The sequence below is a fragment of the Notolepis coatsorum genome (assembly GCF_963971535.1).
Source record: "Notolepis coatsorum genome assembly, chromosome: 17".
Classification (NCBI taxonomy): Eukaryota; Metazoa; Chordata; class Actinopteri; order Aulopiformes; family Paralepididae; genus Notolepis; species Notolepis coatsorum.
In genome coordinates, this window is record NC_140181.1 from 107460344 (window position 1) to 107483858 (window position 23515).

General features: G+C 45.7%; 1 protein-coding gene across 1 annotated transcript; it reads right to left on the bottom strand.

Annotated features, from left to right (window-relative positions):
• Positions 1-7953: 7953 nt before the first annotated feature.
• Positions 7954-14781, bottom strand: LOC311244486 (dual specificity protein phosphatase 7-like). Its single transcript, XM_084334027.1, has 3 exons — positions 12960-14781; positions 11785-12213; positions 7954-8297 (listed from the first exon to the last, which is right to left on the bottom strand). Exons 1-3 carry the CDS (start codon positions 13357-13359, stop codon positions 7969-7971), a joined length of 1158 nt encoding a protein of 385 aa, XP_084190153.1. The 5' UTR covers positions 13360-14781; the 3' UTR covers positions 7954-7968.
• Between the last annotated feature and the right edge of the window lie 8734 nt (positions 14782-23515).

Below are 23515 nucleotides of genomic sequence, written 5' to 3' on the forward strand. Positions count from 1 at the left end.
AACTTTGCAAGTCGATTTGATGAATTTGACATGTCCAGAGAATTGATGCATTTTGTGAGCAACCCATTTGCCAATGTAGCTGCTATTTCCACAAAAGGACAAGAGTTCCTTGCATCACTTCACATTGATGAAGGTCTCCTGCAACTTGAAATAATTGACATGCAAGCATCATCTGCTCTGAAGCAGGCACTTGAGAATGAATCCACCACAACATTTTGGATAAAGTGTATTCATGTCAAGACATTCCCCAAAATAAAAATGCTGGCAATATCTGTGCTAACAATGTTTGGCTCAACATACACCTGTGAATCCAGTTTCTCTCACATGAATGCCATTAAAACAAGCAACCGTGCCTCCTTGACAAATGAGCATTTGCATCACTGTTTGCGGGTAGCCCTCACTTCCTATGAACCCTCTTTCTCTGCCATTGCCCAGTCAAAGAAGTGCAATCTCTCTCATTAGATGTGTGTATGTAGGCTAGGCCTGTCTGCCCCCCCCCCCCCCCCCCCCCCTGATGTTTGAGAGTTAAGAGGGGACAATAAGTGCTAATAAGATGCTGTGATTTGCTGTTGTTGCACAGACATGAAGCACTTTTTCATAAGCTCAGCTGCACTATAAATGTGTTTTTTTGTTCAAGTGTTGATGTTAGAATGTTCAGATGCACATCATGCACTTGTTTGTTTTTTATTTTATTTTTATATTGAAATGTTGAAGAGGATATGTTGCAGTTGTTGCACAGTCATAAATGAAGCACTTTTTGCAGGAGATGTTGCAGATGTGGCACATAAATGAAGCACTTTTTTTGAAAAGTATACTACTTTTGCAATGTAGTTAAATAAAAGTTGTGAAAATGTGGTTGCGTGTTGTGTCAAGTGTCCATATATTCATAGCACGGGGAGGCGCCGTGGCAGTCCGGCCCCTGGCCCCTTGGGTTTCTGACAATGTGGCCCCCTGAACAATTTAGTTGAATAGCCCTGCCCTACACGCTACCTCCAACATGCTCAGAGTCCCACACGCTACCTCCAACATGCTCAGAGTCCCACACGCTGCCTCCAACATGTGTGTGCTCAGAGTCCTACACGCTGCCTCCAACATGCTCAGAGTCCCACACGCTGCCTCCAACATGTGTGTGCTCAGAGTCCTACACGCTGCCTCCAACATGCTCAGAGTCCCACACGCTGCCTCCAACATGCTCAGAGTCCTACACGCTGCCTCCAACATGTGTGTGCTCAGAGTCCTACACGCTGCCTCCAACATGCTCAGAGTCCTACACGCTGCCTCCAACATGTGTGTGCTCAGAGTCCCACACGCTGCCTCCAACATGTGTGTGCTCAGAGTCCCACACGCTGCCTCCAACATGTGTGTGCTCAGAGTCCTACACGCTGCCTCCAACATGTGTGTGCTCACAGTCCTACACGCTGCCTCCAACATGTGTGTGCTCAGAGTCCTACACGCTGCCTCCAACATGTGTGCTCAGAGTCCCACACGCTGCCTCCAACATGTGTGTGCTCAGAGTCCTACACGCTGCCTCCAACATGTGTGTGCTCAGAGTCCTACACGCTGCCTCCAACATGTGTGTTCAGAGTCCCACACGCTGCCTCCAACATGTGTGTGCTCAGAGTCCTACACGCTGCCTCCAACATGTGTGTTCAGAGTCCCACACGCTGCCTCCAACATGTGTGTGCTCAGAGTCCTACACGCTGCCTCCAACATGTGTGTGCTCAGAGTCCTACACGCTGCCTCCAACATGTGTGTTCAGAGTCCCACACGCTGCCTCCAACATGTGTGCTCAGAGTCCCCACACGCTGCCTCCAACATGTGTGTGCTCAGAGTCCCCACACGCTGCCTGCAACATGTGTGTGCTCAGAGTCCCTACACGCTACACGCTGCCTCCAACATGTGTGTGCTCAGAGTCCTACACGCTGCCTCCAACATGTGTGTGCTCAGAGTCCTACACGCTGCCTCCAACATGTGTGTGCTCAGAGTCCTACATGCTGCCTCCAACATGTGTGTGCTCAGAGTCCCCACACGCTGCCTCCAACATGTGTGTGCTCAGAGTCCCCACACGCTGCCTCCAACATGTGTGTGCTCAGAGTCCTACACGCTGCCTCCAACATGTGTGTGCTCAGAGTCCCCACACGCTGCCTCCAACATGTGTGTGCTCAGAGTCCTACACGCTGCCTCCAACATGTGTGTGCTCAGAGTCCCCACACGCTGCCTCCAACATGTGTGTTCAGAGTCCTACACTCTGCCTCCAACATGTGCTTTCATTCAATCCCACCCAAAGACTGTTGTCCGCCTCCGTGAATAATCTGTTTAGGTTTAATAGATTAACTGATTTAATCGACATCTCCAAAAGTGTGTCCTATACATGCAATGAAGAACCACACTACAGAAGGTTAACCCTTTACTATCACACTACAGATAACCTTATGTAACCATTTGGTAGTGTGGCAGTGAAAGGGTTATAATGCTGACCAGAGAGATGCGGCTTGTTTGTCAGGATATAACACATTCAGTGAGTAAAAGAAAAACATTTAAAAAACGGGACAAATCGACAAAGTCTCGACTGACCCGAGACCAAAACACCGACCCATTGATAAACTAAGAGGAGGGTCAGCCTTCGTCATAATCCTACAAAACAATAATGTGACCTAGGGCTGGGCGATAAAACGATAACTATCGCGATAAATTATTTCCTCGAAATAAACATGAAACGTGGTCGCAAAGTTTCGATATATCGATTTTCCAAGCTTGGATATGAGCACGCACTAACAACCAATCGGTGAAGGAGATGGCCAAGAGCGAAGGAGACCCGCGCTGCACCTCTGGGTAGAGAGGTAGGACTCACTCAACAACAAGGCTTGCTAGGCTAATTAGCTTGCACGGCGATGTTTTATATATTTACGTGCCGAGTGGGTGTGTGGCGTGAATTCTGAGGCCACGTTTATAGTAGTGTGGGTATACAGTGGACGTCGTTTCAATATATTGTGGCGGAAGAGAGTATTTTAGTGTGATATTTAGCACATTGTCATGGAATACACCGCTTAGAAGCAACAGGCTGGCTAGGTTAACTAGCTTGCACGGCAATGTTTTATATATTTACGTGCCGAGTATGTGTGTGGCGTGAATTCTGAGGCCACGTTTATAGTAGTGTGGGTATACAGTGGACGTCGTTGCAATGTATTGTGGCGGAAGAGAGTATTTTAGTGTCATATTTATTACATTGTCATGAGATATTCCGCTTGTCGGCTAACTGCTAACGTGCGCGGACTGATGACGACATCAACTCGACTCGAATTAGAAGTTAATTAAACTTGACAGACATTATATCGACGATAATTATCGATATCGAATTATATGAAAATAATTTTATAATTTTATCGCGATAACGTTTTTGGTCATATCGCCCAGCCCTAATGTGACCACATCTTCACCCTCCCTAAACGGCAGTTTGGATGTTTGGAGTTTGTAGCTCTCATTTCCTCTTCTCAAACAACACACTGCCAGGCCGGCATGTGGATTTGGCGGAGAGAGAGGGAGAGAGAGAGAAAAAAAAAGGAACAGGATATTGCGTTTTGGCCAATAAATGTTGAAATGATTATGAAGGAACAAATACACAAACTAAAAGGCTCTCCTGAACTTCAAACACCCTCTCAGATCCTCGTGCTCCTGACTGCATGTGGCCCGTGGTGTGCAGACTCGCCTCAAAACAAGTCTCTCTTGGGAGAAGAGCACACCAGGGTTCCCACAGACATTGCAAAATTTAATTCAAGGACTTTCAAGTACTTCTCCAAGCACTATTTTTCATTTTAAAAGGGCATTTAAAAGGATAAAATTCACTTTTAAATTCTGTTTTTATAGAAAAAAAATCTGACCCAATATTCATGGCTTAAAACCAATTTCCGACAATTAGTTACACTTTAAATTAAAAAAAATTATATTTCTTGATTCAGATTCTTTTTTTTTTATCATGGATGAACTAAACTTTCAATGCAAATGGTTGATTTGAATTTCAAGGACTTTTTAAGTACCTTGTTTAAAAAAAGGGCTGTTTTCAAGGAATTCCAGTCCTTGACTTTTTTTTAAATCAAGCACTTTAAGCACTTCAAGGACCTTGTGCCAACCCTGGTACATGCTGCGTTGTCTTCCTCTCCTCCATGTGTGTTGCTGGCTGCCAGTGACTGAGTGACTGGGGAGTGGGCGGGGCTGTTAACCCTTTCACTACCACTACAGAAGGTTAACCCTTTACTATCACACTACAGATGGTTAACCTTTCACTACCACACTACAGAAGGTTAACCTTTCACTACCACACTGCCAAATGTGGTAGTGAAAGGTTAACCGTCTGTAGTGTGATAGTAAAGGGTTAACCTTCTGTAGTGTGGTAGTGAGTTAACCCTTTGTCATGTGGCAGTGAAAGGGTTAACCTTCTGTAATGTTGCGGTGAAAGGGTTAACCGTTCGGTAGTGTGGCAGTGAAAGGTTAACCTGTAATGTTGCGGTGAAACGGTTAACCGTTCGGTAGTGTGGCAGTGAAAGGGTTAATGAATGGAAGCTGACATGACTGGGGGAGAGGTGTTAGTTGGACAATGCCTAGGCTACCCAGTCATGTCCGCTTCCATTCATTGTGCTAAGCTAGGCTAACATGCAGCCAGATAGCTTTCTACTGAACGCACAGAGAGGAGACTGGTATCTATTAGGGCTGGGCGATAAAACGATAACGATAACTATCGCGATAAATTATTTCCTCGAAATAAACATGAAACGTGGTCGCAAAGTTTCGATATATCGATTTTCCAAGCTTGGATATGAGCACACGCACTAACAACCACAATCAGTGAAGGAGATGGCCGACAGCGGAAGGAGACCCGGAAGTAGACCCGGAGGTAGGACTCAGTAAACAAGGCTGGCTAGGCTAATTAGCTTGCACGGCGCTATTTTACAGTTTACCTGCCGAGTTGGTGTGTGTTTTGAATTCTGAGGGTAACTGTTATAGTAGTGTGGGGTATACGGTGGACGTCGTTGCAATGTATTGGGGCGGAACAGAGTATTTTATGGTCATATTTAGTACATTGTCATGGAATACACCGCTCGGAAAAACGAGGCTGGCTAGGCTAATTAGCTTGCACGGCGCTATTTTACAGTTTACCTGCCGAGTTGGTGTGTGTTTTGAATTCTGAGGGTAACTGTTATAGTAGTGTGGGGTATACGGTGGACGTCGTTGCAATGTATTGGGGCGGAACAGAGTATTTTAGAGTCATTTAGTACATTGTCATGAGATACTCCGCTTGCTTTGGCTAACTGCTAACGTGCGCGGACTGATGACAACATCAACTCGACTCTCGAGACATTCGCAGCAGCAAAACAAGTATATTAATAGCCCGTCCATCGGCGCTGGGCATAATAAGTTAATTAAACTTGACAGACATTATATCGACGATAATTATCAATATCGGGTTATATGAAAATAATTGTATAATTTTATCGCGATAACGTTTTTGGCCATATCGCCCAGCCCTAGTATCTATCTTCTTGTCTCTCTCTGGAGAAGACGCTAAGCTAATTTCCCAAAATGTTGGGAGTTTTCCTTTAACTGTGGCGCCTCTGCCTCCCGTCTCTCTCTCTCGTATCCGACAGCCTGTGAGACAGGAAGCCGGGTGTCTCACCACACCTAGAGCCCTGGGGCTGGACGGCCGGCAGCGCACAGCCAGTCACATCCTGCACGGCACCAAGACCGGCCGGAGAGCGCCTCTCACCCACCTCCGTGGAGTCCACGGTAAATAAAAAAAAATTGTAAATGGTGCGTTTATATATCGCTTTTATCCAAAGTGCTTTACAATTAGTTCCTTTGACCCGTTCACTCACACATTCACTCACCGACGGACGGAGGCGACCGTGCGGGAGGAGTGGGAATCGAACCCAGGAACCTCCGGATCACCAGACGAGACCGCTCTACCTCCTGAAGCCACCGTCGGGCCCCGCGACCAACTCCAGTTTACTCAAGGAAGCCGCGTTCGTTTTGTATCTATGGAGTTATTATAGGGTCGTCGGCGACAGTGACGACGTGTTAACACTGAGAACTCAAACTGTAGTGTGAACGCAGAACAAAGACGGGGGAGTCCAACATGTTTCAAGTAAAAATATACAATATATTTGTTGTATAAACTTGTACATAAACGTCTTGGACATTTAGTTATTTTTTTTTTTACATACACTATACATAAGGTAATAGGCTCATGTTCACATCCTTCATGATTCCCCCCCCCCCAGTAACAACCAAATCTTATATATATATATATATATATACATCTTTTACAAACACAGAACCGAGTAAAACACCCCTTCGATGCACTTTAAAAAGACGCCGCGACCAGAGATCCAGATGCCTTGTATAAAAATCCCTGAAAATGTCTCTCTCGTGAGGTAAGAACACGTCAGTCAGAACCGGTTCCTCTCGTACGTCGCCGCAGCGCTGCCCTCCGCTCGGAGAGCCGCTTGTTCTGCGACAGGACTGGCCACGGAGAGAGCGGCTAACTCCACATCTCTATTCCCTTAACATCATTATGCCACAGGAGTAGCTGCAGACTGCTGAAGTGTGTGTGTGTGTGTGTGTGTGTGTGTGTGTGTGTGTGTGTGTGTGTGTGTGTGTGTGTGTGTGTGTGTGTGTGTGTGTGTGTGTGTGTGTGTGTGTGTGTGTGTGTGTGTGTGAAAATGGGGTAAATGGCCATTCCTTTATACACGGAGTATTACTTATACAATTCGTTTGTTTCAAGCGTGGCAAAAGACAATCCTATACACGATTAGCCAAGTCCTTGGTAAAAAAACAGAAGAAGAAGAAGAAAGACATAGTTAAGTTTCATGTTAAGGTATGGTAAAGGCCGCAGGAAGAACAGGCAATATGAACTAAAGGATAAAAATTAAAAAAAACAATGTCCTTGATAGACCATAATAACATGCAAATAATGCAGTAATAATCAATAGAATGTACAACTTTACTGAACGACGATATGCCTCGTGTGCGGTGTTCTGCAGAGGGCAACCGTTCCATTAAACATTTATAAAGAACGGCCCTCTGCCATTATGGCGTCTGCCACTTAGAAGACGTGAGTAGGTTCTTGTATATATTCTTGAGTCAAACGCACAAAACAAATCGCTTTCTGTGGCGGCGACGCCGTTCCGCTGCGAGAGAGAGAAGCCGCGGACGCAGAAGTCGTCATCCAAAGGGAAAATTTGACAATTATCCAAGGCCAGCTTAATGTAAGAGCTCATTTCCCTCAGCTTAAAGTACCATCAGAAGCTTCTCGTATTGGTCCCTGGAAAACAAGCGTCTGAACGGCCAGAATCTCCCTTCAGGTCATCAAGGCAATCCTTAGACATCCACTTTACAGCTGGCGAAGAAGGAATAACAGTCAAACCACAATCCTGGAGTTAATAAGAGTAGTTATGACATTTTTCCTGTGATTATAACTGCACACCACTATTGGAAATACCATGTGTGGTCGTATTACAAGTCACCCTTGTGTCAAATTTAAGGCATCAGAGACTGGGACCTAACGGAGCATGTTTTATGCATGAGGGGGGGGTGGGGGTGCATTACACCCCTGCAGAGATCAATACAGTGTCTTCTGGTTCCACCACACTGTGTGACCCGACTCACTCACTGAGTCAGCTCGTCAGGGGTCTGGCGGAAGCCTCGGACGCAAAAAAAAACAACAGGAGCGAAGATGGCCGCCCCCCCCCCACGCTTAATCCTCATGTGGACTCCAGCGCGTGTCCAGCTGGAAGACGTTGTGATTGGTCGGTGAGGAGGAGCAAAGATGGCCGCCCCCCCCCCCCCCCCCCCCCACGCTTAATCCTCATCATGTGGACTCCAGCGTGTCGAGCTGGAAGACGTTGTGATTGGTCGGTCGGCGAGGAGGAGCAAAGATGGCTGCCCCCCCCCCCCCCCCCCAACGCTTAATCCTCATCATGTGGACTCCAGCGTGTCGAGCTGGAAGACGTTGTGATTGGTGGGCGTGGTGAAGTAGAGCTGCTCGTTGGTGGAGGTGGCGGGGGCGCGGTTGTCGCAGGGGCTGCTGCCGTGGTGGAGGCCCAGGGTCCGCTCGAAGTCCAGCAGCTGCCCCATGAAGTTGAAGTTGGGCGAGATGTTGGACTTCTTCCTCTTGACGAAGTCGTAGGCGTCGTTGAGCGACAGGTGGCGCCGCTGCATGAGGTAGGCCACGGTGACCGTCACGGAGCGGCTGATGCCGGCCAGGCAGTGGACCAGGACGCCACACTGCTGGGACCGCGCCTCGTCTGTGGGGGGAGACAACAGCATCGTGGTTAGTCGAGGTCACGGTCAACTTTATTTATACAGCACATTTAAAATCAACCGAAGTTGTACCAAAGTGCTGTACAATACAAAAACAGAAATACTAAAAGAAATCCAAAATACGTGCAGAGAGACATTTCATCTGCGACTCAGTGCATGTGTGTGTGTGTGTTCCTGTGGGTCGCCCATCTTGCATGTATGTGTTAATCTGCATGACAAATAAAGACTTCAACCCGAGTATCACAATACCGGTTCTAAAATGATACCATGTTGCAAAAACCTAAATCATCATTACTGTTCGCGATTCCATTACGTGTTTAACGGATGGGTATCGCGATACCTTTCTAGTAGGGGTGTAAAGGTACACGTATCCGTACCGAACCGTTTCAGTACTGGACCTTAGGTTCAGTACGGCTGTGTACCGAACGAATACAACGTTATGTTAACCCTTTCACTGCCACCCTACAGAGGGTTAACCTTCTGCAGTGTGGCAGTGAAAGGGTTAACCTTCTGTAGTGATTTTTTTCACAATCTAAAATAATTATATATTTTTTTCATTCGATTATTAATTTCAATATAGAATATTCATTGACAGCCCTACAAGCAGGGAACAAAATAAGTACCCGCCAACCGCCAATGGCGGGCAGATTTAAGGTTTGGCTAACAATGAGATGTCTGCCCGCCACCTGGCGTGTAGTTCATATCGAAACTCTTATTTTGAAAATCCTGTGCGGGTCTCATTTCCGCCTCAAGCGCAGCTCCAGTCATAATATCTATGGCTCCGTCAGCTAGCAACGTTCGGTTCATATGATACTCTTATTTTGAAAAAACCTGTGGCAATATTCCTTATGTTGTTTATGATATTAATTGAAAATAGCATATGAGAGTATTATATAGTAATAATAACACATGGCGATATACTAAAAAGCTATTTATAATTTTTGGCTGGTAAAAATTCTGCCTGGCTGGTAGTTTTTTTTTAATCTACCAGCCAAATGGCTGGTAAATCAAAAGGTTAATTTTGTTCCCTGCCTACAAGTACAATCAGTTACTGCACATTACATCACCCCTGAGTGGAACAAAGCCAAACTTTCCCCCACTGTACCGAAAACCCGTACCGAACCATGACTTCAAAAACCGAGGTACACGTACCGAACCGTGGTTTTTGTCTACCGTTACACCCCTACTTTCTAGTATCGGTGCGTGGTGCGACCCTAACCGTGGTCAGCATCGGCGGAGCGGAAATGCCGGCACGACGTGCTGCTCTGGTGAAGAACTAGCTTTGAATTAGGACAGTGAAACGTTAGGACAGTGAAACGTTAGGACAGTGAAACGTTAGGACAGTGAAACTAGCACAAGGAACTGCCGTGGTGTTGAAACATACGCTAGGTAGTCATATTACACTGAGCATATGTTTCATTTGTTTCATGTTCATTCATTCATCACTCCCTAAATGCAGCACTGAACGGCACAGGAAGTCCTTTACACTGCATCACTGTGCCTCACTGCATCACTGAGCACAGGGTGACAGTTACCATCTTCCTGGACTTTTACTTTTAAAACAACACTGTTCAATATTATACTTACTGTAGACTTCAGTATTTGTACTGTATATTTTGTACTGAATGTATATACATAACATACGAAATGTCCCGTACTCTATTATAATCTTTTCAAGTTCAAGTTTCTTTATTAGTTGTCATACAAAAATACAGAATACTTTTATATGAAATGCTTTTTTCTGCTTTGCTCCTGAGAGTGTGCTAGATAAAAAAAAATAGATAAAGTATAAAATAGAAAGTCAAAAGTACGTAAACAAGTGTAAACCAAAAAAATTGAAAAATGAGTAACTGAGTCATCTTATTCTTAGGCCTATTCTATTCTTATTCTTAGTAAAAAAAAATTGTTATTCTTATTCGTGACTTTTTTGTTCCGTCTAAATGTTTACTGTGTGAGCGATTTGTAGTGTCAGATTTCCCTCGGGATGATTAAAGTATTTATATTCTATTCTATTTGACAAAAAAGAGATACCATTTGATGTTTGAGTTATATAGAAAGAAAGCAATACGCTTGGACCAGCACTCTCAGATTTTGGTAGATTTAATCGCAGCCTGAAACAAACATGTTTCGGAACTGTAATGTTCCTTCTTCAGTGTTGATGGCTAGGCTAGCCATCAACACTGAAGAAGGAACATTACAGTTCCGAAACATGTTTGTTTCAGGCTGCGATTAAATCTACCAAAATCTGAGAGTGCTGGTCCAAGCGTATTGCTTTCTTTCTATTATACTCGACGGGATTTCAGCACCCAGTGTTATAACTTGTGAGCGCAGTCTATCTTGACTTTATGTTTGAGTTATATACAATACATCTCAATAAATTGAGGAGATGCCACGCCACGCCGCGCCGCACTGATTCATGCAAAAGGACCCCCGACCAAGTATGCATAATTATACTTTTCAGTAGGCAGACATTTCTGTAATGTATATATATATATATTTTTTTATTAGTCTTATGTAATATTCAAATTTTCTCAGATACTGAATTTTGGGTTTCCATTAGCTGTAAGCCATAATCATCAAAATTGAAACAAATAAAGGCTTAAAATATTTCACTCTGTGTGTAATGAATCTATATGATTTTCACTTTTTGAATTGAATTACTGAAATAAATGGGACTTTTCCTCGATATTCTAATGGTATTGAGATGCACCTGTAGCTACACAGACAGTGCTGTATGCAGCATGGGCCTCCTGGTGGCGTGTTATGCATCAGTCTACATCCTTATTACACAACTCCACAGTTACAGTTACACCGTGACCCTGCTGAGTGAGGATAGGATAACAGCACTGTTGACAGAGAGGCTCATTTCACATGCCAACAACTCATTAAATCAGATAAGAGTCCGCTTAATATCCTCTTTTTAACCCCACGCGCCTCTCACACAGACATCAGCGGCCATGTGTAAACTAGCTGACGCCCTGCCCTGCTCAGGATGTGTGCGAGAGGCTCATGACCCGACAATCAGGCCCGGCCGCAGAGTGGAAGCAACGTTTCATTTCCTCTTCTACCGCTAAGCCCTGAGAAAACGAGTTCCCAGTCACAGAACCCGGCGACCGCTGCCGCCGTGAAAAGGGTATAGAGTCACACACGTGGTTATAGGTGGTGTCAGACTAGAGGATCGCAAACAGAAACTGTCAAGTAAAAACTGTGTTGTTGTGTTTACCTCAACAGAAAAAAAACAAAAAAGAACTGTATTCTCGACATGTCTCATGAACGATCCATTTTGCTTGCTATGTATAACGTTGTAAATCTATTGTTATTACACATCTGTGGACAGAAACCGCTATTCCTTTCCTACAAAAATAAAGGCTGAACCCATCGTCCTGTCATTAATACTGATAAAGTTATTGACGTAATAAACTTTTATGTGTTGGTTTAACACGGCCAGCAGTTAAGTGACCTACTACTCACCAATGAAGGAAATGGCCTCCGGGAAGAACTGGGACAGATTCTGACTCCAGTGGTCCGAGATGGGGATCTGTTTGTACCTGAAGTGGCCGTCGTGTTCGAACATGTTGGGAAGGTTAGGCGTGACGTTGAGTATGTACTTGATGTTGTACTGGCCCAGCACGTCTAGGTTGGTGGAGTCTTTGGCACAGCCCAGGTAAAGGTAGGGGAGGATCTGAACGGGGAAGGCGGGCTGGTTGCTGGGAATCGGGCTCTCCTCGGACTCCGTGGCGCTGCTCGGCTCGCGGTCCGACTCCCCGTCCGAACAGTCCGAGCTGATCCGGAGGTTTCCGAACCCCAGGACCGACAGCGGGGGGGAGGAGCTGGGACAGGAGCTGTCCAAGAGTGTCTCGCAATGTTCAGGGTATTCTGTCTGAAACTTCACAAATCCCCCTGGACAGCAGGAGGAGAAGCACAGGCAGGCATTTGGAAAAGGAGACATTTTAACACAATTAGGTTTGAATATGTAGTCTAAAAAGTATTCTTTTAGGTGCATTTTCTATCTATCTATCTAAAGCTACATCTCTCTTATAGACAACATGGTCTCTGAGAGCTCCTTTAAGAGCTCCAGTTTCCCCCAAACAGACCATTCATGAAATGCATGCCTGTTCCTGCTGCAAGCAAAACATGGCGCAGCCATTTTGGAATTTTAATTGAGAGAATCTCAGTGAGACCGACGTCCTCCTGAAAGAAGTTATTAGGAAAGAAAACACGCTGAGCCCGAGAAGACCCAGTGTGTCAACAACACACAAGTTATGTAACAACAACCATATATAGATAACCAAGAAAACACTTTTAGCTTAGATTTTAAAACTTAAAAAAAGGACAACCATAGAAGAAACTTTGAAAACTCTTCCCATAAAATGTAGCCTGTGTGTGGCTCGTAGACCTTATTAACCCTGTCACCAAACGGTTAACCCTTTCACTGCGACAATCCACAGAAGGTTAACCCTTTCACTGCCGCACGACAGAAGGTTAACCGTTTATACTATCATAGTATAAAGGGTTAACCTTCTGTCGTAGTATAAAGGGTTAACCTTCTGTCGTGCGGCAGTGAAAGGGTTAAGTGGAAATATGATTATACGAAAGCTTTATTTTAATATTTATATAAAAATAATAATAATAATAACAACGTATACCTTCCAGATAACACGCGCTACATCCCTCGTCCCATAGTTTCTGAAGAAGTAGTCCCAGCACGGAGCTCTCCTGCTGACGCCAGTCCGCCGTGCACTCGTCGTACAGAACCACCGTGTCCGTCTGGCACCGTCTCACGAACCGCTCTTTGTCCTCGTGGTTCGAGATGATGGTTCTGATGGGGATGTTGCCCTTCTTGAACCGCCGCAGCATCAGCCCCGGGATGGCCAGGTTGATGGCCGTCTCGACGTGGGACGACTCGTAGAGTTCGTGCGAGCGGCAGTCCAGGAGGAGCAGAGAGGAGCAACTCGGACTCCCCGACGAGCCGCCAGATTCCAACTCCAGTTGCAGCCATTCCACGCTCCTCTTACTACTACTACTCTGCGTCTCGTCATTAGACATAATAATATCGAACTCAATAGCATTTTACATTCAAGCGCAAATGATGTTACTACATTGTATTATATTATTATATACCGAGTAAAGTGTGTCGCGGGGCAGAGGAGCGCTGTGGTGATATGCCAACAAGCGTTCATATCAAAGCGCGATAATGTGTCTCGCGCTCCTCCTGCTTGTTGAGCTCGTGGGGTAGAATGTCTCGCGCTCCTCCTGCTTGTGAGCTCGTGGGGTAGAATGTCTCGCGCTCCTCCTGCTTGTTGAGCTCGTGGGGTAGAATGTCTCACACGCTCCTCCTGCTTGTTGAGCTTGTGGGGTAGAATGTCTCGCGCTGAGTCCTGCTTGAGCTTGCAGGGTAGAATGTCTCGCGCTGAGTCCTGCTTGTTGAGCTCGTGGGGTAGAATGTCTCACGCTCCTCCTGCTTGTTGAGCTCGTGGGGTAGAATGTCTTGCGCTCCTCCTGCTTGTTGAGCTTGCGGGGTAGAATGTCTCACGCTGAGTCCTGCTTGAGCTCGTGGGGTAGAATGTCTCGCGCTCCTCCTGCTTGTTGAGCTTGTGGGGTAGAATGTCTCGCGCTGAGTCCTGCTTGTTGAGCTTGTGGGGTAGAATGTCTCACGCTCCTCCTGCTTGTTGAGCTTGTGGGGTAGAATGTCTCGCGCTCCTCCTGCTTGTTGAGCTTGTGGGGTAGAATGTCTCACGCAGCGCTCCTCCTGCTTGTTGAGCTCGTGGGGTAGAATGTCTCGTGCTGAGTCCTGCTTGAGCTCGTGGGGTAGAATGGCTCGCGCTGAGTCCTGCTTGAGCTCGTGGGGTAGAATGTCTCGCGCTCCTCCTGCTTGTTGAGTTTGTGGGGTAGAATGTCTCGCACTCCTCCTGCTTGTTGAGCTCGTGGGGTAGAATGTCTCGCACTCCTGCTTGTTGAGCTCGCAGGGTAGAATGTCTCGCGCTCCTCCTGCTTGTTGAGCTTGCAGGGTAGAATGTCTCGCGCTCTCCTGCTTGTTGAGCTTGTGGGGTAGAATGTCTCGCGCTGAGTCCTGCTTGTTGAGCTCGTGGGGTAGAACGTCTCGCGCTCCTCCTGCTTGTTGAGCTTGCGGGGTAGAATGTCTCGCGCTCCTCCTGCTTGTTGAGCTCGTGGGGTAGAATGTCTTGCGCGGAGTCCTGCTTGTTGAGCTCGTGGGGTAGAATGTCTCGCGCTCCTCCTTGAGCCGCGGTGGGGTAGTCGTTTCCTTTTCTTTCAATTTCCATTAGATAACGTGTGGACTAGCGCCCTACTTACCAGTTGTTTTTACACGTCCATTCACAAAAACAAAAAAATCCGGTTGAGTTAAACATCTCTTAGTTATAACGTCACCAACTCGACCGTTTCTTTCAACTTTAACTAACTACTCTTAAACCGTGACAGCGCACTGTTGTTGGGTCCCTGCTGCGAGCGCGAGCCCGTTTTGCCATTCCGATGCACGGGAGTTTTTTTTTTAGTTGACAGCAGAGAGCAACTCAAGAGGGGGAGGGGCTTATTCTTTATGATTTAACCCTTTCACTGCCGCACTACCAAACGGTTAACCCTTTCACCGCGACAATGATGAATGAATTAATGAAAACTTTATTTAACAGATTGCAGAATGGGTACAATACAATACGGCTCAATACACACAATTGTTAAGGGGATGCAGACCAGAGAAAGACGTTTGTCTTGTTTACATCAGGGTCCCCCATTTTCATTTCATATTGACATTTATGACATACTCAACATATATGACATTTATGGCATAGGGACATATAGGTATTTAGTACTGATACATTTGTGACATATACAGTATTAAAATATACAGTACTGTTACTCATAGATCCTGACAGAGTATATACATATGATGGGGAGGGGACTGTACATTAGGAGGGGGTGGGTGGGTGGGAGAGGAATATACATATACGGCGGGGAGAAAATATATACATGCGGTGGGGAAGAGACTGTACATTAGGAGGGGAGGAGACTGTCTATTAGGAGGGGGTGGGGGGTTTGGACATTTACGGTGGCCAGTTTCGAATTGCAGCCTCCCGTAGGTGCTCTTTAAGAGCGGTTTTGAATGTGTGTAGGGATTCACATTCCTTTACAGCTTTGGGTAGGGCGTTCCACATTGATGTGGCATAATTGCGAAACGTGTTTAGTCCCTTGTTTGAGCCGAATCTGGGTTTAACATGATTTGTTGAGCTTCCTCTGGTGTTGTGGTCGTGGTATTCACTGACCTTTGTGAAGTATTTTGACATGTACATGGGTACCTTAGTCGTATAGTGTATCTTGTAGACCAGGCCCATTGCAAGTTGCTGTACTCTGTCGTCTACTCTAAGCCATCCTAGGTTGTCAAAGTGGGCAGGGGTGAGGTGGGTTCTAGGAGTAAGGTCAAGTAGTAGTCTGACTAGTTTGTTTTGAGATGTTTGTAATTTTGTTTTTAGCGCCTTTGAGGTGCTTTGGTACCATGAGGTGCAAGCATAGTCGTAGTACCCTTGAATGAGTGCTCCTGCCAGAGTCTTCAGGGTATTCTTGTTTACCAGAGAGGAGATCCGGTACAAGAATCTAGTTCGTTGGTTGACTTTTTTTATTACATTGTATGCCATTTTGTCACAGGAAAGATTTGGCTCTAGGATGGAACCCAGGTAGGTAATTTCATCTTTCCTTGTGACAATATTGTCACCCACTGTAACTGAGAAGCCGTCGGTCTTGCTGAGTTTGTTATTTGAACCAAAGAGAATGGACTCTGTTTTTCCCATGTGTAATGATAGTTTGTTATCAGCGAGCCATATGCAGATTTTGCCTAGTTCCGAGCTGAGGGTGTTGCGTTGCTGCGTTGCTACAATCAGTGTTGCGTTGCTGATTTCAAAGCTGGTTGCACGATGTTTTAATGACGCCACGTGCACATGTGCTCCCGCGCATGCGCATAAATGTTCCCTCGCATACATACGCACGGACTAAAGACAATGCCTAATTGCTTCTACGAATGGAATGTGGGGACCCTGCTGTAAACAAGACGAAAGTCTTTCTCTGGTCTGCATCCCCTTAACAATTGTGTGTATTGAGCCGTACTGTATTGTACCCATTCTGCAATCTGTTAAATAAAGTTTTCATTCATTCATTCATTCATTCATTCATTCATTCATTCATTCATTCATTCATTCATTCATTCATTCATGTAACACATTTCATTCACAAGTTTTGTGTGAATGTATCTGAGAACGTATTTGAACACACCTGACGACCGGCGCTATTGTTATGCAAAGTAGCCAGGTGGGTACTTGGCGAGTTGGCGCATCCGTCGAGTGCAGCGCATTCCTGTGTGCACGCGTGCTTCTGCTCACAGAGCCGGTTGCACGGCGTACAACCCCGTCCCATGAGCAACGCACCCCTGGCGACAATACACACAGAAGGTTAACCCTTTCACTGCCACACAACAGCAGGTTAACCCTTTCACTGCCACACTACAGAAGGTTAACCCTTTACTATCACACTACCTTCTGTAGTGTGGCAGTGAAAGGGTTAACGCCATAGTAGAATATTACAAAGTTTTGGTATTATTCGAGAGGCTGCAGCCTGCCGCTGTCCTCTCTTCTCCATTGTAATAATAACCCTCGGTATTTGACTTGGTTCTTTACGAAATAGGTGAAAAATCCAGTGTTAGCTAGCTGTCTCACCCTACTTCCTGTGCTGTAGCCCATGTTACCCCGAGTTCCCTGATCTAAATAGGCTTTTCTGTAGTGGTTAATATTTCTCTGTGATATGCAGAGTTCCGCCTAGTTCAGCATTAATTCACAGGAACCCATTTTATGCTCCTTGTGTTGTTTTATGTAAGAGCGTGTGACGTGCTTTTTAAAGTAATATCCACCATTTAATGCAAACACTATTATAAACCTCTTCCTCCGTTTATATTTTATATTGAACCATATCAAGAAAGGACTGTTGTGTAATTGTTTACATGCAGTCCACACTGAGAGATCATTCTCTGGATCAGCGGCATCGTGCTTTTGTTATTATTATTATTATTATTATCGCCATAATTATTACACAACAATAGCGACTGCAGCCACAAGATCCCTCTGGTCAGGACCTCCACTGATGTGTCATAATGTATGTGAGAGACTGTGAGGGGGGAGAGAGAGAGAGAGAAAGAGAGAGAGGGAGAGAGAGCGAGAGAGAGGGAGCGAGAGAGAGAGAGAGAGCAAGCGAGAGAAGGGGGATGCGTGCAGTGGGAATCCAGCCACACAGCTCATCTGTCTGCGCACGTGAGTCAGAGAGACACAGATGTGCAGTGCAGTAGGATTATCACAGAACTAGGAGCAGAGCTGAATCTGTTCACACACACGCACGCATGCACGCACACACACACACACACACACACACACACACACACACACACACACACACACACTCCTTCAACCATACAAGTAAAAAAACAACAACAAAGAGACTCCCAACCAACCAACACTTACCACTACAACGATGTAAACCACAATTTCCATTTTAGCACATAGGTGCCTCTAACAGTATACCCCAGGACTACTCTCTCTCTCTCTCTCTCTCTCTCTCTCTCTCTCTCTCTCTCTCTCTCTCTCTCTCTCTCTCTCTCTCTCTCTCTCTCTCTCTCTCTCTCTCTCTCTCTCTCTCTCTCTCTCTCTCTCTCTCTCTCTCTCTCTCTCTCTCTCTCTCTCTCTCTCTCTCTCTCTCTCTCTCTCTCTCTCTCTCGCTGACCTCTGACCTGACCTGGTAAAGGAACTCATGTCGTGTGTATCTGCAGCACAGCAGGATGATGGATGATGAGAATAACTCTAAGAAAACGAGGTCAAATACAAAGCCAGCGTACAGCAGGTTCTGATGGGTGCCGTGTTCCTCCTGCTGACGTCATGATTATGAAACAGCCATTGATAAAAGGAGGCGGTTACACAAGCTTATTCACATACAGAGAGCGGCAGGGGAGGATTATTACCACGGCGATTTGATAATGAATGAATGAATGAATGAAAACTTTATTAACAGATTGCCGAATGGGTACAATACAGTACGGCTCAATACACACAATTGTTAAGGGGATGCAGACTTTTGTCTTGTTTACATCAGGGTCCCCCGTTTTCAATTCATAATGACATTTATGACATACACGACATACATGACATCGTGACAATTATGACATAGGGACATACAGGTATATTATAGTACTGTTACATTTGTGACATATACGATATGCAAATATACAGTACTGTTAGATCCTACAATGCATGTCTATGTTACCTGGCCTACACTGCTACACAAGTACAAGAGACCGATGCATATGAATATTTGTTTTCCGAATTTATGTACGGGCCTATATTGCTTGTGTAAATATTAACTAGCATTATAAAAGATTATACTTTATTGGGGTGGGACAGGCAGCATTGAGCTGTGGCTAGCAGCGGCCGATAAAGTAAAGGCCACTATCTAGCAGCGGAGCGGCGTTGGGGTGTTGGTCCTGGGGGGTCCGGGGGTCCTGGGGTGGGGGGGGGGGGGGTGGGAGTGGGGGAGGAAATGTCTTTTGTGGTGTCTGTAATAGTACAAGTTGGTTTTTATGTTCTGTATTTATTATCTTTTATTATTGCTAATGTCGTTATTGTTGCTATTATTATTGTTGTGGTTCTGTGTGGTCTTGTTATTATTATTACTGTATTGTGTTGCCTTGTTTTATGTTTAAAATGGAAAAAATAATAATATTTGATAATACAACATTTCAAAAAGATTATACTTTATTATTTGTTTAGTACAGTCAAACAGACGCACGTTTTAGGAACGACAACAGTCCCACGTGGTAAATGTTTATACCGCTCTGGATGAACGTGCTCCTCTGCCTCAGTGGGAGACGGGGTGATAATCCCCGCTGCCCGGCCGCGTGCACGAGGGCTCGTCACCTGACTGCTCCACTTCCAGCAGCAATTCAATTACATAATGTGCTCAGAACGTGAGCTCATGGTAATTCTCTCTCCCTGGGAAGACAGGAAATGTCTTTGATTTACAGAATCCCCGGCTTCACGCGCCAAGAGTGCCGCTCTGAACGCTTTCATGTACCCAGCACGCACACGCACACACCCCTGTCATGTGCAGAACACACGCCCCTGTCATGTGCAGAACACATGCACACGCGCCCCTGTCATGTGCAGAACGCAGAAAGCGCGCCCCTGTCATGTGCAGAACACACGCCCCTGTCATGTGCAGAACGCAGAAAGCGCGCCCCTGTCATGTGCAGAACACACACCCCTGTCATGTGCAGAACGCACACCTGCGCCCCTGTCATGTGCAGAACGCACACGCTCGCCCTTGTCATGTGCAGAACACACACCCCTGTCATGTGCAGAACACTCGCCCCTGTCATGTGCAGAACACACACCTGCGCCCCTGTCATGTGCAGAACGCACACCTGCGCCCCTGTCATGTGCAGAACACACACCCCTGTCATGTGCAGAACACACACCCCTGTCATGTGCAGAACGCACACGCTCGCCCTTGTCATGTGCAGAACGCACACTCGCCCCTGTCATGTGCAGAACGCACACTCGCCCCTGTCATGTGCAGAACACACACCCCTGTCATGTGCACAACGCACACGCTCGCCCTTGTCATGTACAGAACGCACACTCGCCCTTGTCATGTGCAGAACGCACACTCGCCCCTGTCATGTGCAGAACGCACACGCTCGCCCTTGTCATGTGCAGAACGCACACTCGCCCCTGTCATGTGCAGAACGCACACGCTCGCCCTTGTCATGTGCAGAACGCACACTCGCCCCTGTCATGTGCAGAACACACATGCGCGCCTGTCATGTGCAGAACGCATGCCCCTGTCATGTGCAGAACACACACGCGCGCCCCTGTCATGTGCAGAACACACACACTCGCCCCTGTCATGTGCAGAACGCACACGCGCCCCTGTCATGTGCAGAACGCACGCCCCTGTCATGTGCAGAACGCACGCCCCTGTCATGTGCAGAACGCACGCCTGCGCCCCTGTCATGTGCAGAACGCACGCCCCTGTCATGTGCAGAACGCACACCCCTGTCATGTGCAGAACACACACGCGCGCCCCTGTCATGTGCAGAACACACACGCCCCTGTCATGTGCAGAACACACATGCGCGCCCCTGTCATGTGCAGAACACACGCCCCTGTCATGTGCAGAACGCAGAACGCACGCCCCTGTCATGTGCAGAACACACTCGCGCCCCTGTCATGTGCAGAACTCACACCTGCGCCCCTGTAGTGTGCAGAACACATGCACACGCCCCTGTCATGTGCAGAACACACACGCACGCCCCTCTTGTGTGATCTTATTCTACACTGAAGCAGGGTGGGGGGTGGGGGGGGATAAATGTTAAAGGTTATTACAACATTTCATTACAACCAGTGTTGTCTCGTCTTGATGTCATCTATGAATTGAAAATGGGGGACCCTGATGTAAACAAGACAAACGTCTTTCTCTGGTCTGCATCCCCTTAACAATTGTGTGTATTGAGCCGTACTGTATTGTACCCATTCTACAATCTGTTAAATAAAGTTTTCATTCATCATACATTCATTCATCTGAATCACAATGTGCTGTTCTGCATCAACGCCATCTAGTGGTTGGTCGTGGTAGCTGCTACACCAGCTTATGAGTCAGGAAATGGGAGGAGGAGCGTGACATAACACCACTCCTCGCGACCACATAAAAGGGGACCTAGTGCGCCTCCCCGTGGATGAATCAAGAATGGCCTGAATGCGCTCGACGAGCGCATGGCATTGATTGGCATCTAATGACCACGGATTTACCTTTAGACTAAAATGGCAGCAGGAATGACCAAAATGTGACACATTACCTCCTTGCCTATTTTTTTTTTTTAATTGTATTTAACCTTTATTTTACCAGATTGCGATCAATGATCTCTTTTTCGAGCAAGACCTTGCCAAAATGGCAGCAAAACAGAAAAAAAAAATACAAATACACAAAACACAGACAGACACATAAAAGACAAAGTGGGGCAAGGGGATACATTTGAACTGCAGCAAACAAGATTGAATGGGATTGGGGGAGATTGGAGAGTAGGGTAAAAAGCCAAAGGTAGAAAGAGGAGGGAAGGTGAGGCTTTGCAGGAGGTTGATGGGGAGAGAAGGTCAAGTTAAAAAATAGAAAATATAACACCACATTATGCAGTGAAGCATCGACATTCTCCCATCTCATTCTTTAAAATGCCCTTAATTTGAACTTTAAAATCAGATATGGTATATAGTGAGGGCCTGCAGTCTCAACGTTTTTTGAAGTCCATCCCAGGCAGAGGGAGCAGAGAACATGAAGGCCCTTTTCCCAAACTCTGTGCGGGTTCTGGGTACTGAGGCATATACATATCCTGGGATCGTAAGCTGTAAAATGGGTTTGATGTGATGGTGAGGTATGAACCGAGGTAAAAAGGGAGCTGACCTTGACCCTTGACCTGTGGCTGTTTGTTAATAATAATAATAATGACTTGGATTTATATAGCGCTCTTCATGGCACCCAGAGCGCTTCACAGAGTCCATTATTAGTTCATACACAGTCATACCGGTGGTGGTAAGCTACAATTGCAGCCAGAGCTGTTCCCCACACCTGCTTTTATACACCTGTTTTTATACACCTGTTTTATACACCTGTTTTTATTTTATCCCATTTTATTATTATTACTGGTAGATATGATGTACTTTTTAAATTCATGATGCGGACATAATTGTGAACGACTGAGAAACTGTCATTGTCTGTGTCTATTGTGTGAGCTATGAGATACCCTGATCTATCTATCTATCTATCTATCTATCTATCTATCTATCTATCTATCTATCTATCTATCTATCTATCTATCTATCTATCTATCTATCTATCTATCTATCTATCTATCTATCTATCTATCTATCTATCTATCTATCTATCTATCTATCTATCTATCTATCTATACTGTACTGTGATTATTATTACTGTATTATACTGGTTATTATATTATAACTTGGTGCTACTTTACTGTTGTTTCTACTGCTGCTTTGCACACACCACACCTACGCTGAGTGTTATGTTATAGCCACTTTGCACCACTGTGATTACTGTAAATTCATATTGTAAATGACTGCTACTACTTTTTCCCCCCTGCTTCTACTTTTATGCTATTTCTATGTCTTTTTTCGCTCATATGTGACTCAGATCAGATTTCTTTCACGACAGTGTGAACAGATCTCAGATCAGTTTCAGTGTGAACGGCACAAATCACATGGAATCTGATCTCAGATCAGTGTGAACGGCTCAAATCACATGGAATCTGATCTTTTCAATTCTGATTTGGGTCACTTTCATATGTGGTCCTGAATCAGATACAGGTCAGATCATAGTAATCAGGTCGAAAAGTACATGGTGGAAAAAAATCTAATCTACGAATTCCAATCTGGCTTCAGAACATCCCACTCCACTGACACATGCCTCCTCTATTTGAACGACCACATCAAACAAGAGGTGGACGCGGGCAAATACTGCGGCATGGTCATGCTGGACCTACAAAAGGCCTTCGACACTGTCAATCACTCCATTCTGATTGACAAGCTAAAAGCAATTGGTTTTGATAGTTTATCAGTGAGCTGGATGCAATCCTACCTGGAGGGGAGAGAACAGATGGTGGAGGTAAACGGTACTCTACCCCCCCCCCTCACAGTGAGCTGTGGTGTTCCACAAGGAAGCATACTAGGACCGCTACTGTTCCTAATTTATGCAAATGATATGTCATCAGCCTGTGACTGCAACTTGTTCCTGTTTGCGGACGACTCAGCCCTTCTGGTCTCTGACAAGAACAAGTTGCAGGTTGAAAAAACCCTCAGCTCGGAACTAGGCAAAATCTGCATATGGCTTGCTGATAACAAACTATCATTACACCTGGGAAAAACAGAGTCCATTCTCTTCGGTTCAAATAACAAACTCAGCAAGACCGACGGCTTCTCAGTTACAGTGGGTGATAATATTGTCACAAGGAAAGACGAAATTACCTACCTGGGTTCCATCCTAGAGGCAAATCTTTCCTGTGACAAAATGGCATCCAATGTAATAAAAAAAGTCAACCAACAAACTAGATTCTTGTACCGGATCTCCTCTCTGGTAAACAAGAATACCCTGA